Source organism: Sorghum bicolor, chromosome 1 (assembly GCF_000003195.3).
Source record: "Sorghum bicolor cultivar BTx623 chromosome 1, Sorghum_bicolor_NCBIv3, whole genome shotgun sequence".
NCBI classification, from domain to species: Eukaryota; Viridiplantae; Streptophyta; class Magnoliopsida; order Poales; family Poaceae; genus Sorghum; species Sorghum bicolor.
Window position 1 is genome coordinate 75,328,429 of NC_012870.2, and position 26,434 is coordinate 75,354,862.

Genomic DNA, 26,434 nt, shown 5'->3' on the forward strand with positions numbered 1-26,434 from the left:
GGCCGTCCAGCCGAGAAAGGAAAAGAATCAACACAGGCGGGCCTTTGGCAACAGCTCTTGCTTCGGTCGCATACGCCTCTCCTCTGAAAACCCTTCTATCGCCTCTCCGCCGCCGCGCCGCCACTTCCCCTCTCCCGTCGACGCGAGATCGAGCTAGCGTTGGGGGTTCCCGAGACCGGCTGCGATGGCGACAGAGCAAGCGGCGGAGAACTACACGGTGGAGGACCTCGTGGCCCTGAACCCCTACAACCCCGACATCCTCAACGACCTCGAGAAGTTCGTCAACGAGCAGGTGAACCCTAACCACTGGGATGCTCTTCTCTGCTGGCTTTGCTTGTGAGCGGTTCTTGCAAATAGCGCGTTCTCATGTTTGCGTTTGGACGGTGCTGAAATCGTGGGGTAGTCAGATGCTAGATTAACTGCAGCTTTAGTGCCAGTCGTTGTATTTCGATGATACTGGGAAATTATGTATATTATACACCTTCTTCAGGATCCTTGAAGTGTATATGTTTGTTGGGGACTGCTGAAATTAGTGGCTCTATTATTCTATTCTGAAAGGTGCTCGAGTGTGTTTATGACAAGTGTTCGGCAGAAATTCCTAGAAAAATAGATTAACCTTGTAAGTGTACTATCTAGGGGTTCTGTGGTGAGTGAAAAGGAATACTATTCTGATGGTCATAATAGGCAGGTTTGGTTTGCCATTGCTGTTATAACATGTTTCATTTTCTATGATATGAGGCAAATGGTATTGCTGTTGCCAAACGAAATATTTGGTGGATGGTAACCCATAAAGTGAACCTCTTTAATCAATTCATTGACTGACAATTTTCTTTTAGGTTATAAGAACACACATGCATTGTATTTTGGACTTTTTGCAACATTAGTTTTGCCTAATGTTTTGATCCTTCTTTTGTCCTGTCTAGGTCTCGTCTCAAACATATAACCTGGATGCAAATCTCAGCCTTCTTCGCCTGTACCAGGTAACAATGAATCTCCAGGGAGATGATGATTTTTAGAAGTATCGTGGCTCCATTCATATGTATTCTTAGTTACTGGTTTCCATTTGCAGTTCGAGCCAGAAAGGATGAGTATACAGATTGTGGCCCACATACTGATTAAGGTTGGAGCATTTAATGGCTAAATTGGTTTCATTGCTTGGTAGCATATCTGAGTTCACTTCTGACTATTTTTGGCTTTGCTCATGATGTTCTGTTTACAGGCTCTCATGGCAATGCCGGCCCCGGACTTCAGTCTTTGCTTATTCTTAATACCTGAACATGTGGTATGAAAAATTGCATCCCGCCCTTTTAGTTGAGTAGTATCAGAGATGCTATGTAGTAGACCTGGAATACACATTATTTAATTATGGCTCATGCTTGATGAATGTGCACAATATCCAATATTTATAGATATTTGGTAAAGAAGCCCCCACACCCATGTTTGAATATATATTGCGCTCTTGAGTTTGAAATTTTGCATGAAACAGACTAGTCTTGCAAATGGCACAGTTGCAGAGATTCCATACAACAGCTGTCCTGTCGCCTTTACATTTTTTGACTACATTATTTTGTTAGTATGTTGAGTTAACTTGTCTGTGTCTTTGTTTCAGCAAATGGAGGAGCAGTTCAAGACATTGATAGTTCTTTCTCACTACCTAGAGGTACATACTTGGTCTAATTTATGTACACAAGTAAAAACGAGTGAGGAATCTATAGCTAACATAAGTATTTTGCTTAAAGACTGCTAGGTTCAGTCAGTTTTGGGATGAAGCAGCAAAGAACCGCCACATATTGGAAGCAGTTCCAGGTAAATATATATATTTCTTGAGCCATCAAGTCTGAGATATGCAGTCAGTTAGATATTGTAATGTGAGCTTGTCGCATCAATCTGACTCTTAATGCCCAGACTAATTCTTATGAATAAGTTTTAATGTTCATACTGGATTCCTAGTAGAAATTTGAAAGGATGTTCCAGTTTGGTCCAAGTGCCTTTTGTCTTTGATGTTGACTGAAGTGTTACATTATGTATTCGTGTCCAAGTAAATTACTTTGTGTACCTTCCCTGTTCTGTCACTTAGTGTTTGATATATCTTTTAGTCATTAAGTTTTCTTATGTTAACCTCATTTTACCTTGGTTGTTTCAATGGGATTGGGAGAATGCCTAAGGGCTAGAATTTTCTGTGGATTTATTCAAACATAATGAGCAGCTGGATGATATTTTAGACCAGGTGATATGCATTTTAACCTATGTCTTTATTTGTCCTGACTCTACATAATGTGCAGGTTTTGAACAGGCAATCCAATCCTATGCGATTCATGTACTTTCCTTGACATACCAGAAAGTTCCAAGGCCTATTCTTGCAGAGGTAAGACGTTCAAGTTCTTCAGTAAGTGGTGATGCTACATGAGCTTGTTTTTTTATATTCATATGACTGGTAATGTTAGAAGCATACTAGACGGTAGGTGGGAGTATGCTTTATGTCAATTGTACCATAATCAACATTCATGGTCATCCAGGGTTGTGCTAGGTTTCCATGGGGTGTGCTACATGGATAGTTTCTTCTTGATATTGACACACCACTTCTCTTTACAGGCAATCAACATTGAAGGTCTTGCGTTGGACAAGTTTCTTGAGTATCATGCTGCAAACTCAGGTTGGGTGATTGAGAAGGGTGGGCAGTCTCAAGTGATTGTTCTTCCACGCAATGAGTTCAATCACCCAGAGCTCAAGAAGAACACAGCTGATATCGTTCCCTTTGAGCACGTAACACGCATATTCCCTGTCCTTAGCTGATTCAGGCGAGCTGAGAGATTTATATAAAACTCAGCGAGTGAAGCTTCTCTAAGCAATCGTATCGTCTGTTTTGTAGTGTGCTGTATCTTGAGATTTTGAGATTATATCTCGGTGTACCTGTTTTTTTTTTTGTCTGAATTGGTCCCTGCAACTTATGGTTATTACTACTCTAACGAAATGATCAGTTATGAGATTGGTCTGCCCTAAATCCTAATGCTTGCAAGGCTGCCGAACTGCTGATATTTCTGAGAAGACTGATCCGCTAAATCAGTAGATCCATTGTTTTGAGATTGTGTGTTGTGTGCTGGGAATAATAACAGATAACAGCAGTGGGGCAACCTTTCTACGTCGGTGCTTTATTATTGGCAAAATTTAGTTTAGCAGATGATTTTTTTTCCTTAGACGAGGGATCTAAATTTCCATTGATAGCAACGGAAATACAGTTCAAGTTTAGCAGATGAATTTGGACAAGTTATTCTCAATATTCTTAGAATCTTTAATATCAATTACGGTTTCTATGGTGTAACTAAGGGTCTGTTTGTTTGGTTCCTTTGCTAAATTTTAGCTAACTAAACTTTAATCACTTTAATAGCTAAAGTTCCAAACACATTGACTAAAAAGAAATTAAAATAGTTTAGTTTTATTAGTCACCTAAGAGTAACTAAAATAATTTTAGCTCGCAGGGCTTAAGTATAATCTGGATCGGTTGTCTCATCGCAAGCATAGGAGAGAGAGGTCCATACTATAAACAGTACCTGTAAGCCTTAGGAGAGGTCGTTCAATTATATACATGATTATTCAAACAAACTTATTCAAGCGAAAGCATATGGCTAAGGGCTTGCCTGGAAGGCTAGAACAGTGCGGGAACAATTCGATTCATCAAATTTCCAGGTCCCACCCAAACTGTCCAGTATTGAAGTTCGACGAGGTTTTCCAAATTCGATTCATTCGAAAGCGATGAGTTGAGTCTTCCAGAGACAATATGTTTAGGTGGCTTCACTCTTGTATATAGAATAAAAATTTGTTTCTCCCCTTTGCATAGAGCCATTGCCAAAGAGGATGCATGCAAGCCTTGGCCTTTGCCCATGTAACCATTTCTGATACTTAGGCTAGATGGGAGCGACTCATGACCGATTTGGTAAACCTTGACCCTAAACCCTCCCGCTTAAAAAAAATGAAGCCGTAAGAATATAAGGAACCAGGAAGATTCTCTGCGCGTTGCTGCTGGTATGAAGAATGAATATAAATAGGTTAGAATGTATGTTATCTAGTTGGACAACTTATTCAGAGAAATATATGACTTGCTGACGTGAACATTACACTTACAAAAACTAGTGGATTTTGATTGTGATAGTGGATTGCCTAGTTAGATAGCTTGTATGTTAAGAGAAATATGTAGTGGAGTGTGATAGTGGATTGCCTAGTTGGATAGTTTGTATGCTAGAAATAGATAGTGGGATTTTACTTTATAATAAAAAATATAAGGTCATATAAGGAGTCCACCTAACCACTCCAATACATACGGATTGAGAGTGATACACGGACATCCAAACAAGGACTAAATGTTTATTGGGAGCTAATCCATATGATCACAAGCTGGGGCTACCAAGCCTGAGAACTGTATGAGGGCAAATACACGGTCTCCAAACTATGTTGAAGGCAAAGCGCTCTGTTACAAATCTATGGAGAAATTTGGTCCGAATCATAAGTGTGCTCCAACAGTTCCTTTACATATTATTGTAGAATTGCTTGAGGTTTGTGACGAAGCCGAGGAAGTTTCAAGCCTTTCTCCAAATGCATTCTGAGCTGCTGCTACCACTAATAATAGGAAGGCTATAAAGCTAGGCTTAAGCATTCTATGGGCTGGGTTGGGCCAAAAAACTGTCTGGTTCATTTCAAGCCAAAAAATTGTGCCCAGTAGCATCCTAAAGAATGCGAGGCCTGTTTTTATAAAAAACCATGTTCAGATCAGAGGGTTAGGATAAATTAGGGGTTAGTATCACCGTTTATTTTTAAATTTTTTTTTCTGTCTTTAATTTATTTGTCCGACATCAGCTAACAGGGTCTAGAACGAGGCAAATGGTGCCTTTGAATTAAAAAAACAACCCTATGAATGTTTGTCTGAAGAGTTTTGCATGACCAATATTACGCCACACCTCTTGTGTTCTTACCCCTGTTTTGAAATCTAGTTGTGATTTCCCCCTCATATATTTAAGTTTTTTTTTTATTTTGCTCCTGTTTTTCAAAACCAAGATAGAGTTTACCCCTATCCTGGTTAGGAGTTAACAGTGTCAGTTCAGCTAAAAAAATACTAGTATTCCCATGTGAATATACGCCAAGATTTTTTTAGTACTATGTGATTTTAACCTCAATTTTGGCATCAAATATTTGTATAGAATTTTGAAATACTTTACAACAAATTGTGCAAATATTTCAAATCTAAGCATAGTTTAACAAGTTACACATGCTTAATCAACCATTTGGCTAAGCCAGGAGGGTTAGGATAAGGTTAGCATCTTCTTCTATATTTTCTGATTCCTTTTACCTTTTTCTTTAATTCATCTATCGCCCTTTACCTAATTGAGTCTAGAACCGGGGGAACTGTAGTTTTGAATTCCTTTGTTAGACCAGTCTCAATGTAGTTTCATGAGAGTTTCATGCACATTAAATATGCTGATGTAGCGTTGTAGTAATGAAGAGAGAAATGATAAGAGTTTCATGGAAGCAGAGAGAGTTCCATTCCCATGAAACTCCTATGTACTGTTTCCAAAATATATATGTGTTGGAAACTGGGACATAAAACTCACGTTGAGGATGACCTTAGAAAACAACCCTCTGAATGCGTGTCCAATGCTTGTGAAGAGCTTTGCATGACCAATATTTTTTTTTGCAAACGTTTAAAAGCTCGTTTTTTTATTAAGAAAACATATAACAATAAACTGTAGTAAACCTAGGCTTACTCAGGTGCGGACCAATAAAAAAAATATAATAACATATATCAAGGATACCTTTGCCCCAATGCATATGTTATTATACTCATTCTCTCTCATTAACTTGACTGTCAAATCAAACTTCATCCTACTTGTGCATTTAATCCCTAAGACATAAGCTAATGCGGAGCATTGGGAAAGACCTAATATAAGATGGTTCTCGTCATTGAAATTAACTAGTTTAGAGTATAGGTATAGAAAAGCACGTCTTTTAGGACCTTCATTGGACAAAGATTTTGGGGAGAGAGATTTTGTAACGTTTTTGTCCAGATCCGTGGTATGGACAGCTCTTTCAACAAAGAACTAGGATGCAGCGAAATTTGTATATAGTCGGATATGACTTCAAGTTCCTAATAATCAATCTGCTTGTGTTGGAAGACTTCCCTCATATACTCTATCCCTAGCTTTGTCAGCCTGCAAATAATGAACCAAGATAAAGAATTATATTTAGGCGATGGAAATATCGATAATTCTATGTATGTGTTAGAAGATCCCTTTCAATCAGAGTTTGGTTTTGCCAAGTGAAATATTCAAAAAAATATAGTAATCGCTAATAAACTGCTTGTCAAGAGGTTCTGATTTTTTTCTGTGGCCCTCCGAAAAACATGCAATGAAATACATGAAAATAAGCATGCTGATGGAATTCGTTACCTCAAATGCAAATAGGACCCCAGCGACACTTTATTTGAAACATTTTAATAACACAAATCAAAGTGGATGAACATTTATGCCAGTCCTTTTTCTTGTGAACATTTAACCTGCTGCCACTTTTTTTTCTTGCCAATAAGCAACTAGTTAACATTGACTAAATGCTCAGATTAGTGACCACCCACCAAAAAATTATTGCAAATTAAACAGTGGACCAGGTTATATGTTCCTGACATTATTTACCGAAATTAGTGAATTGGGCCTTTTATTTTTCTTGGAGATTAGTAACTAGTGAACGTTCACTAAATCTTTATATTAGCGATCATCACTAAAAAAATATATGCTTTTCAAAATATCAAAATAGGATTCAAATATCATTGACATTATTACCAAAACTACTAATATAGGTTTCACTATTTGCTCACAAGCTCCAAAATTTGTTGAGCTAGGTTCAGAATTTCTTGCCAGCTTTTCAGAAATTAAAGAACTAGGTTTCAGATATTGTTGCTTGATTTTCAATAAGGTTGAGGATGAATAAATATCTAGCAAATATTCTTTTCAGAATCAGTGTCTATATTCTTTGACATACCAAATACGTAGTTCTTTCCATCACCCAATGCTAACATGTTAAGGGATTAGAGAGAACCATTTTTTTAAAAATGTAACAGAGAAAAGAAAGCAATTGTCGCTCATTTGTAGAAGTAAAATGATATGGAGAAGAAGCATACAATAAAAGAAAAAGGAAAGAAGAGCCTACCATCTTCTGCCAGTTTGTCATTGCAGTGATGACTGATAGGAGAGTGACCTGTGTGGCTCCACCAGCTATCATGCCAATCCAGAACCCGGCTCCTCCTAGATGCAAAGCAAAACCGGCAACAAGCCCCACAGGAATGCCAATAAGATAGAACGCGCCCAAGTTAACATAGGCGCCTAAATGCTGCCAACCACAGCCTCTAGAAATACCTGATGGGACAAAAAAATTATGAAGCTTGTCAAAAAAAAAAATTATGAACCAGGCCCTTTATGTAGTTCTCTTATTTATATGATGCAACTGAGTGACTGACAATACATTGTTGTTGGGATAGGTACCTGAAAGGACTCCTTGGAGGTTGTCAGTAAGAACTGAAATTGAAAGCAACGGTACCATTCTGGTGACATGATTTACAACCTCCTCCTCATTGCTGAAAGCAATTCCGACGAAATGGCGAAACGATAGAAGAGTTATGCTCAACAGAACTGCCGTGCAAATTATAATGGATAAGGCAACAACTACTACTAAGCGGGCGCCGTCCGGGTTCCCCGCACCTAGTTCATTTGACACACGCACGCTGAAACATGGACACAACAGATATCAGGCTAAGTAGGCAGTATAGAGCGATATAACTAATTTGATAAATGATGATAACAAGATATGATTACTCCTACCTTGCAGCTGTTCCAATGCCATATGGGAGATTGTACACCAATACTACTGTAGAGATACTGTTAAAAAAGGACATTTACTTTGTAGATGTTGCAGCACATGATTAAACGCTTCAGATATTTATGATTATGCTTACCATATAGAGAGCACGGAAGTTTCAAGTGCTGCATTTGGTAAGACCCCACAAAGCAGAACAAGCAGCTCATATGACCACCATTCAAGACTGTTATCAAAAAAATTGATTGATATCACCAATAAAATAAGAAAGTGCAAGACTAGAAGCTTACGAGATCAAAATTAATTTTTAGGTTACTCTAAGTACATGCACAGCACTCGAAGCTTATGAAGAAGAGTATTGAACAGCATATGCAGTCTAAACTTTAGAAACTGTCAAAATGAAGGCATAGTCTAAATAGAAATATGAGAGGAACATTTACTTACCAAATCATAAGAGCCGAAGGTACTGCCAACCGCATGAAATTGCCAATCCCTCGAAAAGCTTCCCACGTGAATGGAGCACGAGTTTTCTCACAAGAAGGTGAGAACTTAATGTAAAGACCAAGAACCGTGACTTCAACCCAGTCACAGATGCTGACTGCAAAAGCAGCTCCAGCATTACCCATCCCAACTTTGTAAACCATGAACCAGCACAAAGGAATAAAGACAGCAAGTGTAGTGAAGGAGCTCAGAACCATGGGAAAAATCAGGCTCTGAGATTGGAGGAACTTTGAAAGGCATTGAGCCACACTGAAGGCGAATAAACCAGGGATAAGCCACAAGGCATACCTCCCGGCCTCACTCGCTATTTGTGGATCTTGACCTATGAGAGGAAGTACGTCTGGGATGAAAACCCATGTAATGGCCATGGGCACACTCGCAATAAGGAGTACAATTATAGACCTGTAGGTATATAAAGCTACCTTATGATACTGTTCTGCCCCGAAGGCCTGCCCACAGATAGTTTCCAATCCGGATGCCAGTCCCATCTGATTGAAAGCACAAATGTATCAGAATGAATCGACGGAAATATATATAAATATTACACAGGATAAAGTGAAGAGGCAAATGATTGTTTGATTAAACTTTTGTCAGCCATGCATGTCTTCAAACTGGTTATTCCATCCGCAGGTATCGTATTGTAGTTCAAAATCGGAGTTTAGCAACAGTTTAAGGGCTAAAAGGGACTGGGAAGCACAATTGTCAGTATTTGTGATACAATTACTGTCTGATCAAACTCCAAATACTCAGATTCCGTGAAAAGCTAGGCTACTAGGATTACTGAATGTAAAAAAAAAAAGACTACATACAACTCTGGAAGTCAGTACAAAGCTTACTCTCGCATTCTCAGTTTGCAAAGAGGGGCAAGGGTCCTTGTTCCAAGTTCGTTTAGCTAAAATTTGGCTTAAGCCTTATTTAGTTCACCCCAAAAAACCAAAAACTTTTCAAGATTTCACGTCACATTGAATCTTGCGGCACATGCATGAAGCACTAAATATGGACAAAATAAAAACTATTTGCACACTGTAAATCGCGAGATGAATCTTTTGAGTCTAGTTAGTCCATAATTGGACAATAATTGTCAAATAAAAACAAAAATACTACAGTATAAAAAACCAAAAAGTTTTTGGAACTAAACAAGGCCTTATACTGAGATGCAAAGAAAAAAAAACATTGTTGGTTTGCTACGCGTAGTGCAGCTGAGCAACGGGATCGGCAAACTTTGGTTACCATCCCGCTCTGCGTGCCTTTTGAAATGCAAAGAAAAATAGTGCTAGATGGCTGATAAGCTCAATCGAACGGCTGCAAGTACGCTATCAGAGCAAATGGGATTAGACGTCACCGAATATGAGTATGATCTTGTCCGATCAGTGTGCGTCGTCATTCGTAAAATGTGAAGCAGCAACAGGACACCGCACGCATTCCCACAAGCATCTAGTGGTACCAGGCGGGCCAGGCGCCCAGGCCGCACTCTGCCAATGCGATCGAGTCACAGGGGCCTACAGCTACAGGCTACAGCCGCTAGACTTGGTGCACCCTGTGAGCCACACGTTCCAATCCGAGGAAGACGCGCTCAAAAGCAAACGGCATCCATCGATCGGCGACTCACGGACCGATGACGAACGCGGCTACCGGCTACCGTATTCGGTGGTAGGGTACATGAGGAGAATCGAGAGCGAAGCACGCACCAATTGAATCCCCTTGTTTTCTCCCCGACTAGACTAGATCGAGCTTGCGGCGAAGAGTTTTGAATTGAATTTTTTAACAAGGAAAAAAAAGGGAAACGAAGAACAGCCCAAACTGCCCGAGAGGGAATCGACGCTTACGAGGACGCTGAATCCGGAGACGTTGGTGAGCGAGTTGGCGATGGCGGCGCCGGCGAGGGGCACCTCGCCGAGGTGGCCGACCATGATGGTGGAGATGAGCTGCATCATGAGCTGCAGCAGCGCCACGGCGATCATGGGCGCCGCCAGCGCCGCCAGCCGCCCGGCCTCCGCCGTCACCTCCGCCCACCACCCTTCCGACGAAGCGCCGCCGCAACGCCGCCACCACCAGCAGCAGCGGAGGCGGCGCCGATCTCCAACGTCCGCCCCCGGGTCCTCCTTCCCCTCACCCGGGTGCGCGAGCAGCAGCGGCGCCTCGGAAGAGCCCATGGCGGCTGTAGCCTGCCTCTTCCTCGCGCCGCCGCAGCTAGGTCGGAGCTCGGCCCTCGGGGGCACGCCGCACGCCGGCACGACCAAGTTTGCAGGGCTGGATGTTTGGTGGAATCGACGAGACTACCCGCAGGGTTTATGTATGGATTTGCCGTGGAAAATGGAACGCGAGACAGTCGACGACCGGCCCGTTCCGTTGCAAAGGGAGGCTGCTCCGGCCTCCAGCGCCGTGCGGATTTAGACTTTACATTGTTTTTTTATTAGGAGTCAAAAGAAAAGAAAAAAAAAAACTTTTCCTCCCGCCGGGCGCCGGCCGTGCGACTGCTTCTGTCCCTGTATGCCTTCTCGAACTGCTCCTGATGCGAAACCCCTGCGACCATCTGTCTGTGCAGAAGGTGGAGACTGTTTGACTGGTGCTCCCTCTATCACAGAAGGAAATAACTTTTAATTCCAGAAAAATCAAACACATTCAGATATGATCAAATTTATATAAAAAATACTAATAATATTTATAACACCAAATAAGTATCATAGGTTAGCTATAAAATATATATGCATACGAGACCAAATTGAAAATATAAACAGTGATATTATTTTCAATATATTTGATTAAATCTGGAATTTTAAAAATGATCGACTTAGCTAAAATCTAGAATTGTATTTTTTTAGATGAAAGAAATAGTATTGACTCGATGTTATTCTAAGTTTACACCGAGTCAAAAAAAAAAATTCTCAAGTTCAAATTTGTAAAAGAAAAACCATAACAATATTTATATATCTATAAATAATTTCATTATAAAAATATATTATATGATTAGTCTAATTGTATTATTGCATGTAGTAAATAACATAATATTTAATTAATTAATTTTGGGATTACTTGATTCATGGAAAATGAGAAATGTTTTTTTATTTTATTTTGAACGTAGTAGAGTGTGTGTTTGTGTGTGTGAGAGAAACATTAAGGTCTTGTTTTGTTCCTTCTACTTTTTTTTTACACCTATCACATCGAATGTTTGATGCATGTACAGAATACTAAATATATACTATTTATAAAACTAATAACACATCTAGAGACTAATTTGCGAGACAGATTTTTTAAGCTTAATTAGTTCATGACTGGACACTAATATATTTTCGTACTTAACATACATACTACCCAAGATAGTTTAGTATGATCATATATTGCATCTACGTACACTTCGTCAGAGCAAATACATCCTAAATCTTGAGATATACACATGGGAGTAACTACTCCCTAGGAGTAGGAAATAATTTTCCTTTATTATATATATATATATATATATATATATATATATACATTTATAATCATTGGATAATATATTTTAATTATAAATGTAATTATATCATATTTGTATTACAGTAGTTAAAAATCATCATTGTTTAGATACTATGAAGTTTGAATTTTTATATGCGTTCGCGTCCTATAAAATGGACGAGAAGTACTTTCATATTGCAAGTAAAGATTCACATCAAATATATGAGACACCAAATTGTTAAGGTGAAGGCACGTTCTTGTTACTTCGCTTTTTTTTGAACTTAAACACGACTCTATGGCCTCATATTATATTAAGAACAGCTAGCTCAGCTGAATGGCGAGCTACTGCAACATTCAAATTAGTTTGGAAACTCCCTCCTCCCAGGCATTCCAACTTATAGCACAATGAGCTAACTCATGTGCAGCCTTATTACATTGGCGAGGTATATTGACAATATTTGAAACAACAAAATGCTCATCCAACAGCTCTCTAATCGCTTTGAAGATGCATCCCACTTGGACAGAGGTCCCTCGACGTAGACCTGAGCGCATTCGTCAGCAAGCTTGATTCACTTTGTAGCACGATATGCGAAATCCCGTGCTGCCTAGCCACCTCCTGTGCTTTCAGGCAAGTAACAGACTCCGCCATGTGGGCATCGAGAGCATGCCCCTCATTGCTTGCTCCTTCTAAGATATTGTTGACGCTTAATTAAGTCATCACACTCGATAAGAAGTAGGTCACTCGATATAGGACCTAGCTGACTTTTAGGTTGGTCGGCGCCTAGAGGATATCCGCACATAGACCTTGTGCCTCTAGCGGTGAGCATGATATGCAAGATATATCGCCGGAGGAGACTCGTCGAAAGCACAATACGCAAGACACGCTGGCGATGTCTCTTGAGACCCAAAACCCGACACGCCTGAAGAGACACGTGCAGCGCTCTAGCTGGCCTGACCGCTCTAGAGCTTCATCATCATCGATTCACCATCCATACAACGTCGACGGAGAACGAGAAGTAGAGGGGAAGAGTGGGAAAAGAGAGATAGTATATTATTTTTTAGGACAATTGTGTGTGTTGGGCATCTTCATTGACAGTGGACCTTATATTAAGGAGGGAAGGCCTTATCCTTTAAGGAGTCAAAACTTCTTTCAAATCGCGTCAAAACATATCTAGATCTGTTCTGGACCTGACAAAGTCGGCTAAGCCGACTCCTGAGTCGGCTAGGCCAATTTCCATGAGCCCGAGGTGTTGTTTTCGCGCTGAATATAGGGAGGCTAAGCCGACTTGACTCTAGGAATTTCAGGTAAAATGCTTCTAAAATTTATAATTAATTCATCTGAACTTCAAATCAGGCTAATCATATATGTTTTTCAATAAGCTCGACGAGACAAACACAATGGTAAAGTCCGCTCTTGCATTTGAGGAAGTTGATCAAGTCAGCTTAGCTGACTCTGGCTGGTTCAACACCCAAAAAGTTGTTTTCTTCACCCAAGCGTCAAATGCGATGATCTAAGTATCTTTTCTAGCCATCTTGATGACAGACACATGATAGAGAAGTCCATTATGCACTTTGGACACTTTTGTGTATCAATAGATACCCTCCCCTTAGCAATCTCGAGCAATTAAGCTCTAGGAACCAGTCTTCGACGATGGGCAATAAGCCCCATCAAAGTTGATCTTCAGCCAATCCTACTCACGAGCTTTGCAAGCACTTGCATTATTTCTGCTGATCACCATTCTAATCTCCTCTTTTTCCCTCTAATCCTCTAACGTGGCGAGGATATCTCTGATTACCACTAAGCATGACGACTGTTGTTGCCCCGTATTCATTTTGTTTCTCATACCCCTACCCCACCATGCACATAGGAGGAGAACCCGTCCTCTTCGAACCTCAGACAAACTGGGTATCTCCCCCAACCATTGGAAGTTGGAGCAAGTACTTCAACTGAATATAAAGGTTAATTAGACAAAGAAATATTTGACCAACATTAATGCTATAATGACACTTATTTTGTGAGAGTGGAGTAAATCTCAATCATTGATTGGTGGCACATGTTGCACCTGCACGTGCATCACTAATAGAGATGTCCAACGGGTCGTGCCGGGCCAGCTCAACGTCGTGTCGTGCCGTGCCACAGATCGCCGGACCGCTACGGGTTGTCGTGCCTAGCGGGCCGTGCCTCTACGGGCTTCGTGTCTGGGCTTCGGCCCAAGGCACGGCCTGCGGGCTAGTTTTCGTGTCGTGCCGGCTCACGGCCCATCAAACCGACAACATCTCATTTTCATTAATATTTTCACTAAATACTGAAATATTTTTATCATTGTCACCAATTATTCATCATTTTCACGAATATAACAATTAACAGCACATATATACAAATTATAACTACACCAACAGTTCATGTTCACCGGGCCGATCGTTGGAACGGGCCGTGCCCGTGTCGTGCCACGTGCCTAGGTGGCAGCCCAGACACGGCCTGGTCCCTCGAGTCGGGCCGGCTTGGGCCCGGTATCCACCGTGACGTGTCGTGCTCGGGCCAGGCCAAATCACTGGGCCATGGGCCAAGCCATGGGCCACATGGCCATGTCTAATCACTAATGGACGAAAATATAGTACAGAGTAGATGGGAAACTCACAGATAGGCCCAACGAGCATCACTACGTCTCTATCATTTTTTGGGCATTATAGATAAGTGATCCCCTCGTTGCATCCCCCTTGAGCATCGACACTCTTGACACTGAGCCTGACTACCCGACCTCGATCCGGTGATCCCTTTCCTCCCCCTCCTCCATGCTCCTAGAAGCAGATGATGCTCGCTGCAGATGTCCACCTCGGCACCAATAATCATGATTTCCAAATAGAGCGCTATGTCTTTAAGCGCCACACCAACGATACATGCCTTCACTCTCGCATCTACCTCCCCCCCTCCATATGTGAATCCATGCACATGTTGGCGGTGAAAATGATATAATTTCACAAACCTAAAACACCATCAATAATATCAAAATAGAAGGAAGATAACCATACCATGAGCATATTTCTATACAGGTCTAAGCCAAATGGAAGAAATGAAGCAAAGTGAAGCCACCTCTTAGGGTCGGGCGACCCTAGGTGGGTCAGGTGACCCCACATTGGGCCCATCAAGCCTTCAAATTCAGCCATGATCCATGTGACACACCTCCAAGTGATTCTCCACCTATAAATTGCTGACTCATCATGGCAACATCACCAACATGGTAATAATTAGATTTGAGTATGGTTTAAGTGTGTTGTGATAGAAGGCAAAGGTTCCTAGCAGACCTAAGAGTGCTAAAGTCAGATGATGACATTAATGGGCTACTTAGAATGGACTGGATGACAAGCATAAGGATTTGAATCTCCATGTGTTGCTCACCAAGATGGTCACCCTGGGCACCTATGTGGTATACGAGTACAGATCGATGCCAGTCAAAAGTACATGGATTTATTTCCGAAGAAGTTATCACCTAACCAGAGATTGAGAGTCAGTTTGGTAAAACTTCACTTCTTGAGCTTTACTTCTTGATTCTAATAAGAAGCAAGTCAGAATCGATCAATTCTGAAGTGATTCATGTGGCAAATGAATAGGGAGGAGCAGAAAGAGGTGGAGAATGATATTTTTTTAACTCCCACCTCGTAGCGTAAATAGAAAAGTGATTCTCCTCAGCTCCCCATTAGAATCTAGTGACATTTTAAGTGTTTAGCAAAACTCTCTAGAAGCTAAGGGCTAGGAGCTTTGTGAAAGATGGACTAATTTTGTAATTAATCTAGTCCCTAAAACTAGTCCGATACCCAAACATAATAGCCTCCCGCCTGCCGATGAATCAGCGGAACTCCAGAAATAACACGTCAACACGAGAGAACATATTAAATAAATAAATTAAAAAAAACTAAATTAATCCTCTCAGGTTTAGCCTATATAAACACCCGAGACATAAAATAAATAAATTAATGAAGAAAATCTAAATTACTCCCCTTGATCTATGTCAAGATAACCTCTAAACTAATATTTGGTTCAATTTATTCCCTCCAGCTATTTTAAATAGTTTATCTAATTTGTTATTTTTTTAGATATATAGAGGACGTCAAGTAATGCTAAAAAATATAACTTATTTTTCTCCTTTATTTTAGTAGCTTATTAGGAAATTTAATAATAAATTAACACTAGAGATACAATATCACACAAAACATATAATAATGAAAAGTTCATAATGTTTTTCTAAGACATAATATGATATCCTAGATCGGCACACAGCATTTTGAAACTAAACCACAACGTTGCCCCAACATAACCTGTCGTCAGCAAGCGTAGACGAAGAGCGCACAAAAACAATTATAAAGACACCGCCAGGAAACCGAACAAGTACCAAATATTTATACTTCTGTAATAACATACTAACTATTTACATCAAAAGTATTCTTTATCTAAGGTTTTTTCTCCTTTTTCTAATAGATTTTCCATTTTTTTTCTTTTTGATAATTTTCTATGAAGGGGAACGTAGGGTAAGCTAAACTAAAAGAATCAGATATATTTTGCCTATTTATTGTCTAAACTATGGTCAAAATTTTTCACCATAGCAAATTGAATCCTATACCCAATCCAACCACCAAAATCTCCATTCGACGAATATCAGGTTCAAGCCTTCAAGTGATCACAGCCAAGCCGATGCGAGACTTCTCCCATGTCCACAATCTCTTCCGCTACGCCGCCTCTGCAGGCAGATGCACCTAGCCGGCTAGCCGTCAGCAATTTTCGTCTGCTCTATCCGCTAGACATCCATTTCTTGCTGTGTCACAAATTCGGTCACCAAGACAAAACCCAGGGCCTAGTAGCAAAGCATGCCTCCATTTGCGACCCAGTGCGCAAAGCGATCAGAATAGTCCCGAACGTCTGAGAGCTGGCTGCTAGAACGGGAAAGATCTGTGTCATCCCTGCCCTGGTAAAATGAACAATGTTCACAGCATAAGTTGAGATATGAGGAAAGCCGAGTAACCAAAAAATCAGTTGATTATAATTCTCATTGCATGCTCTCGGAAAAAGAAGATCAGATAATGAGGCTAACCTCATCTATGTGTCCTTGTTCACTGTATGACGTAGATGATTCAACACTGATCACATCCATAGGTGAATTGATCAGTGATGACCTGCAAATCACAGATGCGATACATCTTAACAGTGCACGGCGAGTAGTAGGATATGCAAATTACTGGAAGTCTATTTATGTTACCTCTCAAAAACTTCCTCATCACACGAATTCCCTGAAGATGACAACAAATCAAGGTCAAGGAAATTTGAAGAATGCAATTCAGGGTAACCTAATCTTTTCAAATAACTCTGCCGCTCTTCTGACATGGAGTGTCTTCCAGGCACTGTGCCATAGTTCATACTGAATATATATAAAAGAAAGACACAATTAGCTCATATTGCATTCATGTACAAAACAAATTCCAGTGGCCCACCAAATTCATGCAGGTAATGACGCACCTGGAGCACGGGTTAGGTTCGCATATGGAGATCTCTGGCGCAGAATCAGAAGGTTCTCTAATATCATCCAGCTGTTGCATTGGGAGCAATTCTGTGCTGTTTGTTTCATTGTTACAGTTAGTTATAGGCAAGCTGTTCTCCAACAATATGTTACCATCTGATAGCGACCTCTTTATGAATGATCTGGTGAAACAAGATGAGGATTGATAAATTAGAACAGTCTAAAGAACCAGTACAAGAGTAGCACAATTGACAGAACTACCAGCTGAGTCTAGACTGCAAAAATATCTAGTTTTTGCTGTCCTAAGTTCTTGTTGCCCTATATTTTGCAGTTTTAAACAATATTCGGTGTTCCCAAGCATTACACATCAGTTGCATAATCATTTTGACAGCTCTCATGGAATAAGTAGTGGTACTTCTTGAAACAGGGTAAAAAAAGTACTTTTTGTTGCTCTAAGTTCTCGAGGCCTTTAGATTTGTACATTGAAATAAGGTCTATTGATCCATGGTCAATACATCAAAATCCTAGCTAACTTTTTCATGTGGAAAAATCTGATTTTCACGAGTAGAGAAAAATGCTTGTGTTAAGTAGTAAACTATCATACTATAATGCACAAGTGTATAAATAATAGGTGAATATAAGATATAGCCATTTCAAGAAATATTGGAAGCTTGTAATCTGCACCTTCCAATCTCTTCTTTTAAAGTTCCTTGCCTCCCAATGTTGTAATGCTGATCTGAGTCCAGCTTCCACAATGCAGGTTTCCCTTGCTGAGGTTGGAAATGACCTAAGAACCTGCAATTTTTTAAGGACAGGTAATAAGCTATCTTTGATGAACATGCAAATATCAATGCTTGCCACTGGTTCAGTTATCCCTACAGAATATTATTTTGCAATATATTCAGAAGCATACATGTTTATAGCATCCTGCTTCTCGTGATCAGTGTAGGCATTATTGTAGTAGCGTTGAAGGGTTCGAAGGAACTCCTGAGATTGGGTTGCTGCCTTCCATTGGCCCCTTTGCTCACAGAAGATCTATGGCAAATGAGTCACATGAAATCAGACTGATATCAACAAAGAGATTTGGAACATCAAATGGTCTTTTTATGACTAGTTGACTTTGATACAAGAGAACCACTTTAGAAGAAAGAACTGTAGACATAGTTAAGAGCATTTTACATAGCTGTCAGAGTATTCAGATGCCACAAATTTATGTTGCTTATATTTACAAAAGAAAGAAGCATAGCCTTATGAATTAAGCCTTTCAGTAGTGAAAAATGTAGAACATGTTCCAGAGTAAAAGCTAATATAACATGAGATATACCTTGTTGTGAGCAGCAGAACCACCATACTGAATAGCTAATGTATCACCCATCCGTTCATAGAAATCCATCAGATCATCAGCCAGAGGATCATGCAATTCAATTTTCTGTGCTTCAATAAGCCCCAATACATGAAGTTGACGCCCTAAAGCAACTAAACCATATGCAAATTGTGCAACATTTGTGCGATCCAAGCAGTCTATGCAATTTGTCCTGAGGACACCCTTCTGTAATAAAAGAGGTGCCAACTTAGCTGCACATTCAGTTTGATCTCTGCTACTTCTGTCATCAAGTGGTCTGCCAACAGTTTCTTCTCCACTGTAATAAAAGGATAAAGAGTATTAGGACTGAAAAAACGACCAATTACAAATGTACAAAAAAAATGTGATCTCTAACATATGAATTTGGCATAAATACTACAACTTGAACTTGTGCATTTTTAAGGAAAAAAATATCGTAGTAAACTTTAGAATGTTCCTAAGTAGACCATAGGCTACCTTGAGGTGTCATCAGGTTTTGTTGATGTACTTATTTCGCAGTGGAGGAATTCAGTTAGATCCAACACATCTGATGCCACCTTGTTCAACAGTGCAAGCACATTGGTTCCTTTCCTGAAAGTAGCAGGTAGTACTTCACACAAAGGTACATACAGGATGATTGTCTTACGTTGAAGGAGCAATCTTACATAAGATTCACTTGGAATACAATGCATTACCTTCGAGAAAGCTTACTCAGATCCATGTGTAAAAATTTTAGACGCTTGTCATCAGGTAGGCTCTTGTTAATGTAATGGATAGCCTTTGCAAATTCTGCACGGAGCAGAGATTCACGGGGCTTCTTCTCGCGGGTCTGATTGAAATATAATTAAGGGATTCAAAGTATAAGTGAAGACATTCACATCAAAGTATAAACAACATTGATGCTGGACTTGCCTTTATTAAGTTCAAGATGATTATTGGATTCCCATATCTAAGTGCAAGGTTCTCAAAATGAAGGCGAGTCGCCTTGTAGTCCACATCAGGTTTTACTGTACAGCAACACATTTAGAATATCAGATGAGGTAGTCAACATACAAACTCATAATAAACGTAACTGAATAACTTACATATAATATCTGGTCTAATATTAAGCCTTGAAGTCTCCTGAAACCAGACAAGAGGTATCGATCCTCTATGTTGTACAACAGAAGCTATCTGAGTTGGGATTCCATCAGATGTGTCTTCAAAAACAATCTGTTCAGTCTCAACATCATTGGCTACCCTGCCCTTTTCATTAACTCCACGTTTCAAGAATCTATAATTCAAAGTGAATGCAAAAACTTTCAGCAAAAGGTTAAAAGCCTGAAATAAAAGTAACACAGAATGACAGAATTGGCTGCTTGAGTGTGTGTTTTTTATCCAAATTAAACTACAAAGCTTGGCTCCAAAATTGTAACACAAACCTGGTTCCAGCAAAATGTCGCGAGCGCCTAGCTATAAGGGTCAACCAAAAATCCTTGCCAGATACAGAGAGCTTCGACTGTCACACCAAAACAAATGTATTAGCATGTCTTTATATGGCACTTTATTTGCATATGTAACCAGGACTGCCATTTTTTTAGATGTTTTTGCTGTCCTTGGACTAGGATCAAGAGACAGTGCCCGACACTTGTGAGAAAATCAAAATGGCTAAAATATAGCAATGGAATTTCATAATGAAGCATTAGGGAAAAAAGTTTATATGATGTTACCCTGAATCAGCAACATATATAAAAGATGGATTAGAAGAACTGAATAAAAATAATAACAGTCTGCTGAGACTTACGAGCAAAGGTTTCGACTCAGGAAAGCCTCAAGCAGCTCAAACTGAAAAATGTCAGCAGGTTATACAAAGCCATGCCTTTGCAAACCTTGTTTCAAGCTTTCACTATATATCAGTCATGAGACGTGGAGTAAAACGCATAAGTTAGTGGGGTGTCATTGAGTTAGCAGCAGCCCTACTTGTGGTCTTCAATGATGAATAGACGGTACTGGTGATATGGATAAGCTCATAATCAGAATTTTAAAGGAGGGATCAATTAACACACTAGCAAAAGAACTTGCAATTTAGCTACCGCAGAAGAATATACCTGTTTAAAAAATCCATGGACTAAGGCAACAGTCCAACAGGTATTCTTGAGATGATTCCGAATTGCTCTCGTCAGAAATTCATTCCATACACACATTGTTTCATAAACAACCTGCCCAGTATTCTTCTCGGATATGTTCTTCTGAAGGCTGCGCATGATGTTGTAAGAGTAGCTGAAGAAGAAATCCTTCGAAAGATCAACTGAACAAAGCAGGCGCTTATACCTACAGAAATTAAGAGACGAGAACATAAATCTCTTCATACAACAAAGATGAAAAAAGAAGTTGAAAAATATTGTTATGGATATGGAACGATGAATGTTAATAAGTAGAATACTACAGGAGCAAGGAAATTTGAAACTTCTCTATATACCTCCAATCATACGAGCAACTTACACATGGCTCGGAACTGCAAGAATTTCCATTATGTATATTGGCTATATGAGTTGGATGTATGTTGTTTCTGAACAAACAAATTTATATACATAGGAGAAATGGAGCTAAATGCACACAACGAACAAAATATTACTGTATTATTGTACAATCGAACAAAATCATAAAATGGAATTGTCCATGTTCTACTAGAACACGAACAAATGAAGAAAACTGGAATGCCATTATGCAAAACAATACGAAGGAGGGAGGGGGTACATCAAACACCAAGAGTGCCTCAACACAACATAGCAACCAAAATGAGACCAAATATGTGGAAAGAAAGCAACAATGAGGTAGATGAATAGCAAAGCTATAAAATGTACACTACATAGCAAGCTGGCATTATTGGTAATGTTAAGAACCACTGATGGAATTACAACAGGCAATACACAATATTTACATGTTGATGAAAAAATAAAAGACCTGTTCTCATCCCTAGAATAAGCCACGTTGGGCCAGACTATAACACTTGGAATTGCGATCATTTCGCTCTTGCCAACGGAGTAAATTTCATGGCCACATATTGTGCCAATTTTCCTTCTCCTGGTTATTATAACCATGTAATAAGGACCAAGAAACTTTACAAAACCTGAATAAACAGATAAGTAAATGTTATAATTCGAAGTGAAAAGCAAGAGAGTTGTGATTGATATGTTCGACAAATGTTGCAATTACCAACTATTCCGTAACATTTTGTGACAAATTTCAGTCCACCAGTCAACATGTTCCCCACATGAATCCGGCAAAGCAGTTCTTGGCATTCATCCTCCGTGTAAATAGTTGGATCCTCCTCGACACCCAGCTCAGTGGACTCCAACCGATCAATTTTTAGCACCCTCCAGTGTATTCTGCTCTTGTCTCTTCCAATAAGATAAAATTTCTACACCAAAAAGGCATACACATATTAAGTACAATAAAATTGAGCAATAAATAAAATAAAATGCAAACGAGCTTTCAATATCAAGCCTCATCTGCAGTAAACCAATGGAACAGTATACAGGGAAAAAACATCTAAAAATGCCTATTGTCTATTGTATCAACATTGAGGTCTTCATGTCTAGATCACAGAGCTAGATAACCTGGAGACTTGAAAAGGCATATGCATATGCAAATGAAAGCTGAAACCTTGTATTTTTGAATTGGCATAACACAGTCAAAGCAGAAGGCTATTGCACATTAGGAGCCAAACTACACAACAGTAAAACGAAAACATCATTCTAGCAAACGGTTTAATACATCTGAAACAATTGCAAGGAATTAGCAAAAAGGGAAACGGTCTTTTTGTTTTCATTCTCGTTCCTCAATTGCAAAAAGGAACAAAAGGATCTTTTGCAACCTTTTTCCAGACTTTTTCCCTTTCTAGTAACCTAATTGAACAGAAAAAATCATAATGGATACCCATCACGCGATGGTAATATTAAATCACACAAGAATTCATCATAAACAGAAGTTTAAAAACACAACTAGTAACAAGTCAAACACAAAATGTTTGGTGTCATAGGGATCTCTGAGTTAAACTGGAACCAACAGAGGAAGCAAGATTTGCAAGAGATTCGTACCGATCTGGTTTCGTAGAGCCGAAACTTTTCAAGGAATTTGCCACCCGTCATAGCCTCCATCGGATCAGATCAACAAACGACGAGAGAAATTGTGATTAAAAAAAGAAAGACTCAGCTCCTCGTCGGCTGCTTCAAATAGAGCATCTTAGCCCCTCAGAAACGCAAATGCTCTGGAGGAGAAAACCCAACCAAAGCTTCCACCTTTCAGATCAAGGACGCCCAAACTAGCGATAAACGGATCCAGATCGATTCAACTCAACCCAGCGACCAGAGATTTCCCGCGCCTTTGAATCTACGGCACAGGACCGCTCAGCGCCCGCACCTCAAGCCAAACAAATTCGCTGGTACGGTCTTAGGACCGGATGGCTCCGGAGCCGGTCCGCGATGCAACCAAAATACGCCGTAAAGAAATCGATCTAAAACCGAACAACAAGAAATTTCGTATCAACTCTGACAGGAGAGATTTGGGGAGGAGTGGTTCCACGCAAACAACGGCCGCGGGAAGAGATGTACCGGCAACAGGCGAGGCTAAATACTCGGAGTAAAGAATGGATTTTTCTGGAGGTGCGGAGAGGGAGGGAGGGAAGGGGCAGCGCACAGCCACATGAAAGCTGGCTGGCGACGACGGCGTCGTCCACAAAAGCGCCACGCAACGGCGAGCGAGAGGGGCAAAACCGTGTAATCATTGAAGGAACAGTATCTTTTTCGGTATCTTTTGCCGGCTCGCCCTAGTTTAGCGAACAACTTCTGTTTCGCCTCGTCCAAGAGGGAAACGGTAAATGTCTGCTTTTTCCGGCATGCATGACGGAGTAAAATGAGGATACTCTTTTTTTTTCCTTTTTGCGAAAGAGACGAGAAAATGAGCGGTACAAAGAAGAATCCAAGACCACGTGGCATTATTCTAGCAACCATGTTTTTTTTTCAATCTGATATTCGAATTTGAGCCTTTGACTTTGTGGGTTTTTCCTTTAAATCTTTCCAATGACTAAACTAGCAAAATTAGTTGGAAACATCAATGGTGGAAACAATCTTCATGAAAGGATTCTTAAAAAGATGTTATATTTTCTTAAAAAAGAATGCATGTGACAAGCTTTAAAGCTGGAACATTAATATAAGCTTGGATGGATCTGGCAGAGCACTGGATTTAGGAAGTTGGTTCAGCCACTAGAGGAGCAAACATCCCATATGGTACTTTTAATGCAATATCGACGGACAAAAGAAGAGAAGAGGGAGGAAGCGTGTAAGCAAGAACAACACATAGCTTTCTGAAAGAGGGACCAAGAACTGGAAGCTAGTTTATCTTAATTGGCCATTAAAAGCTGAGCATTTGCTGCAATCAGTGGCCGATAAAGATGATAAACATATACTACTATGATCTGTTGGTCAGTAAAAGAAAGAAGGACCCTTTTACCGCAAGATTTCGCTCAGCCATTGCAAAGTTACTACACACGGTATATTCTGAATCAATCGTTGTTACTCCAGAGGTGCAGTTCAATGTCAATTAACCAACTACCTGAATTGACAACGAAGTCTTTGTACCCTTTACATGTGTGGAGTGAATAGCACTAGCGGTCTATTTGTTCCCCAGGACCACTGGAAATCATTTCCTCACACACAGATAGCTCTAAAGAAAATGCAGCAGGTCGATGATGTGTGCTTGCTGAAGAAAACAAAGCATCTGGACACCGAGGGCAGGGAAGTCATTCTGAACACATAAATTCTCTTTTGAGCGTATGGTTTCAGTCCATTAAACTCGATGCTTATCTACAAACCATCCCATCAACACCGGCGTGCATGATCCAAAGACAGCTTTTTTTTACATGGTTACTGTTTAACCCATCTGTCCTACTAGGTGCTATAGTTTCCAGACAGGTGTTTGGGAGCAGGGCGCCTAGAACACGAGCTCTGAATGTCGTACATGCGTTCCTGTCTTCCTGAGAGTACTTTTGGTTGGATGCGTCTCCTCCTTTTCGGTGGCCTTTGACCTGCTTGCTTTTTTGGGCAGCTCGCGCGCGCTGCTTGTGCTTCACCTGTGAACGGCGCGCGAGACGTTGCATTTGTTTGGTGTGTGTCCCCCTCCCCCTCCCTCTTTTCCACATGGATGATGGATTTGATCTGAAGAGGAATTAGTGGCCGTGAGCATGGCCATGTAGCCAAGAGTGACAATACAGTGCCTCCTTTTTAGAATGTCCCTTTTCTGGTAGGTGGCTGTGGATGTAGCAAGTCCACAATTATATGCTGCTTTTTTCGCGTAGTATTTTCCATGTCGGTTCTTTTCTGAATTTGAGAGATTGATGGACAGTTAAAAATTCAGAGGTTTTGTTATAAAGGGTTGGTTTCTTTACTACTAGTCCGTGGAGACTCACGTTATAATATGCAGATTCTGGAAGTTTGCTGATAGGGAACGGAGATTTTGGCCCGTTGCCTGCTATTGCAATTGCAGATTTTGTAAGACTATCGAAAAGGCCCTGCGGTCAGCAATAGATAGAATCTCTTTGGTCGGTTCATGCATGTCCCACGGTACTCCCAGGATCTGCAGAAAGCTGCTACAGTTTTATGCCGTGCAATATGACTTGAGGTTACTCAATGGACCACGGCCTGTTTGATCATAGATCATCCAAACAAGGACTAATTTAGTTCATATCTCAAATTAACAATTACTCTCTTCGATCTAAATTATAAGATATTTTTATTTTTCTGTATTTGTTTAAGCTTATCGACCAAATCTGTCAGTCATTCAGCAGTATTTTTTATCACAACAAATCGCAAACAGTAATTTCAGTCTGACAACAGTTAAGACTAGTCATTAGTCCACAGGCAATATCAATATGACTTGAGGTTACTCAATGGCCCACGGCATGTTTGATCATAGATCATCCAAACAAGGACTAATTTAGTTCATATCTCAAATTAACAATTACTCTCTTCGATCTAAATTATAAGATATTTTTATTTTTCTGTATTTGTTTAAACTTATCCACCAAATCTGTCAGTCATTCAGCAGTGTTTTTTCTCACAACAAATCGCGAACAGTAATTTCAGTCTGACAACAGTTAAGACTAGTCATTAGTCCACAGGCAATATCAATATGACTTGAGGTTACTCAATGGCCCACGGCATGTTTGATCATAGATCATCCAAACAAGGACTAATTTAGTTCATATCTCAGATTAACAATTACTCTCTTCGATCTAAATTATAAGATATTTTTATTTTTCTGTATTTGTTTAAGCTTATCCATCAAATCTGTTAGTCATTCAGCAGTGTTTTTTTCTAACAACAAATCAGCGAACAGTAATTTCAGTCTGACAGCAGTTAAGACTAGTCATTAGTCCACATGCAATATGCTTGTTCGCTTGGCTCAAAAGTCATAGTTGAAAATATTATTCGCTGATTTATTGTTAAAAAGACGATGCTAATTCAGCAGATAAGTTCAAGCGAACATATTATATCTATAATATACAATAAAAATTATATTTCTAAAACGGTTGTATTCTTTTTGGCCGATGGCCTCAGTCTTGAAATATATGTTACTCTCAATTCTCAGAAAGTCAAAAACTTTTAATTTTAACTAAATATATAAAAGTATATAAATATTTATAATGCATAATTTGTAATTATTAAATATAGTTTTATAATAAGCTTATTTAGAGATATAAATGTTGTACCTGACCCCATATGAATACTACTTCTAATTTAAGACGGAGGGAGCAGACTCAATT

At 39.8% G+C, this 26,434-nt stretch overlaps 3 protein-coding genes across 3 annotated transcripts; 1 reads left to right on the plus strand and 2 right to left on the minus strand.

The window, feature by feature from the left end:
- Nucleotides 1–3,007, plus strand: LOC8057669 (eukaryotic translation initiation factor 3 subunit K). Its single transcript, XM_002465705.2, has 8 exons — nucleotides 1–292; nucleotides 924–980; nucleotides 1,070–1,120; nucleotides 1,220–1,282; nucleotides 1,610–1,660; nucleotides 1,740–1,806; nucleotides 2,283–2,365; nucleotides 2,593–3,007. Exons 1-8 carry the CDS (start codon nucleotides 185–187, stop codon nucleotides 2,791–2,793), a joined length of 681 nt encoding a protein of 226 aa, XP_002465750.1. The 5' UTR covers nucleotides 1–184; the 3' UTR covers nucleotides 2,794–3,007.
- LOC8082011 (protein DETOXIFICATION 12) lies at nucleotides 5,763–10,777 on the minus strand. Its single transcript, XM_002468347.2, has 7 exons — nucleotides 10,179–10,777; nucleotides 8,296–8,840; nucleotides 7,991–8,077; nucleotides 7,857–7,913; nucleotides 7,521–7,759; nucleotides 7,189–7,394; nucleotides 5,763–6,197 (listed from the first exon to the last, which is right to left on the minus strand). Exons 1-7 carry the CDS (start codon nucleotides 10,503–10,505, stop codon nucleotides 6,141–6,143), a joined length of 1,518 nt encoding a protein of 505 aa, XP_002468392.1. The 5' UTR covers nucleotides 10,506–10,777; the 3' UTR covers nucleotides 5,763–6,140.
- LOC8057670 (phosphoinositide phosphatase SAC2) lies at nucleotides 16,156–23,321 on the minus strand. The gene is made up of 16 exons (XM_002468348.2): nucleotides 22,713–23,321; nucleotides 21,829–22,033; nucleotides 21,577–21,742; nucleotides 20,721–20,943; nucleotides 20,055–20,131; nucleotides 19,719–19,906; nucleotides 19,546–19,640; nucleotides 19,329–19,462; nucleotides 19,111–19,224; nucleotides 18,616–18,931; nucleotides 18,205–18,326; nucleotides 17,976–18,086; nucleotides 17,291–17,473; nucleotides 17,034–17,192; nucleotides 16,869–16,950; nucleotides 16,156–16,742 (listed from the first exon to the last, which is right to left on the minus strand). Exons 1-16 carry the CDS (start codon nucleotides 22,770–22,772, stop codon nucleotides 16,632–16,634), a joined length of 2,346 nt encoding a protein of 781 aa, XP_002468393.1. The 5' UTR covers nucleotides 22,773–23,321; the 3' UTR covers nucleotides 16,156–16,631.

Coding starts and splice junctions, on each gene's coding strand:
- LOC8082011 (XM_002468347.2), bottom strand. CDS start 10,505: ATGGGCTCTTCCGAGGCGCCGCTGCTGCTCGCGCACCCGGGTGAGGGG. Junction 8,078..8,295: donor CCTTCGGCTCTTATGATTTG/GTAAGTAAATGT, acceptor TTTTGATAACAG/TCTTGAATGGTGGTCATATG. Junction 6,198..7,188: donor TGACAAACTGGCAGAAGATG/GTAGGCTCTTCT, acceptor CATTATTTGCAG/GCTGACAAAGCTAGGGATAG.
- LOC8057669 (XM_002465705.2), top strand. CDS start 185: ATGGCGACAGAGCAAGCGGCGGAGAACTACACGGTGGAGGACCTCGTG. Junction 1,283..1,609: donor TCTTAATACCTGAACATGTG/GTATGAAAAATT, acceptor TCTTTGTTTCAG/CAAATGGAGGAGCAGTTCAA. Junction 1,807..2,282: donor CATATTGGAAGCAGTTCCAG/GTAAATATATAT, acceptor CATAATGTGCAG/GTTTTGAACAGGCAATCCAA.
- LOC8057670 (XM_002468348.2), bottom strand. CDS start 22,772: ATGGAGGCTATGACGGGTGGCAAATTCCTTGAAAAGTTTCGGCTCTAC. Junction 19,907..20,054: donor CGACATTTTGCTGGAACCAG/GTTTGTGTTACA, acceptor TTTGAATTATAG/ATTCTTGAAACGTGGAGTTA. Junction 18,327..18,615: donor GTTCTGCTGCTCACAACAAG/GTATATCTCATG, acceptor CATTTGCCATAG/ATCTTCTGTGAGCAAAGGGG.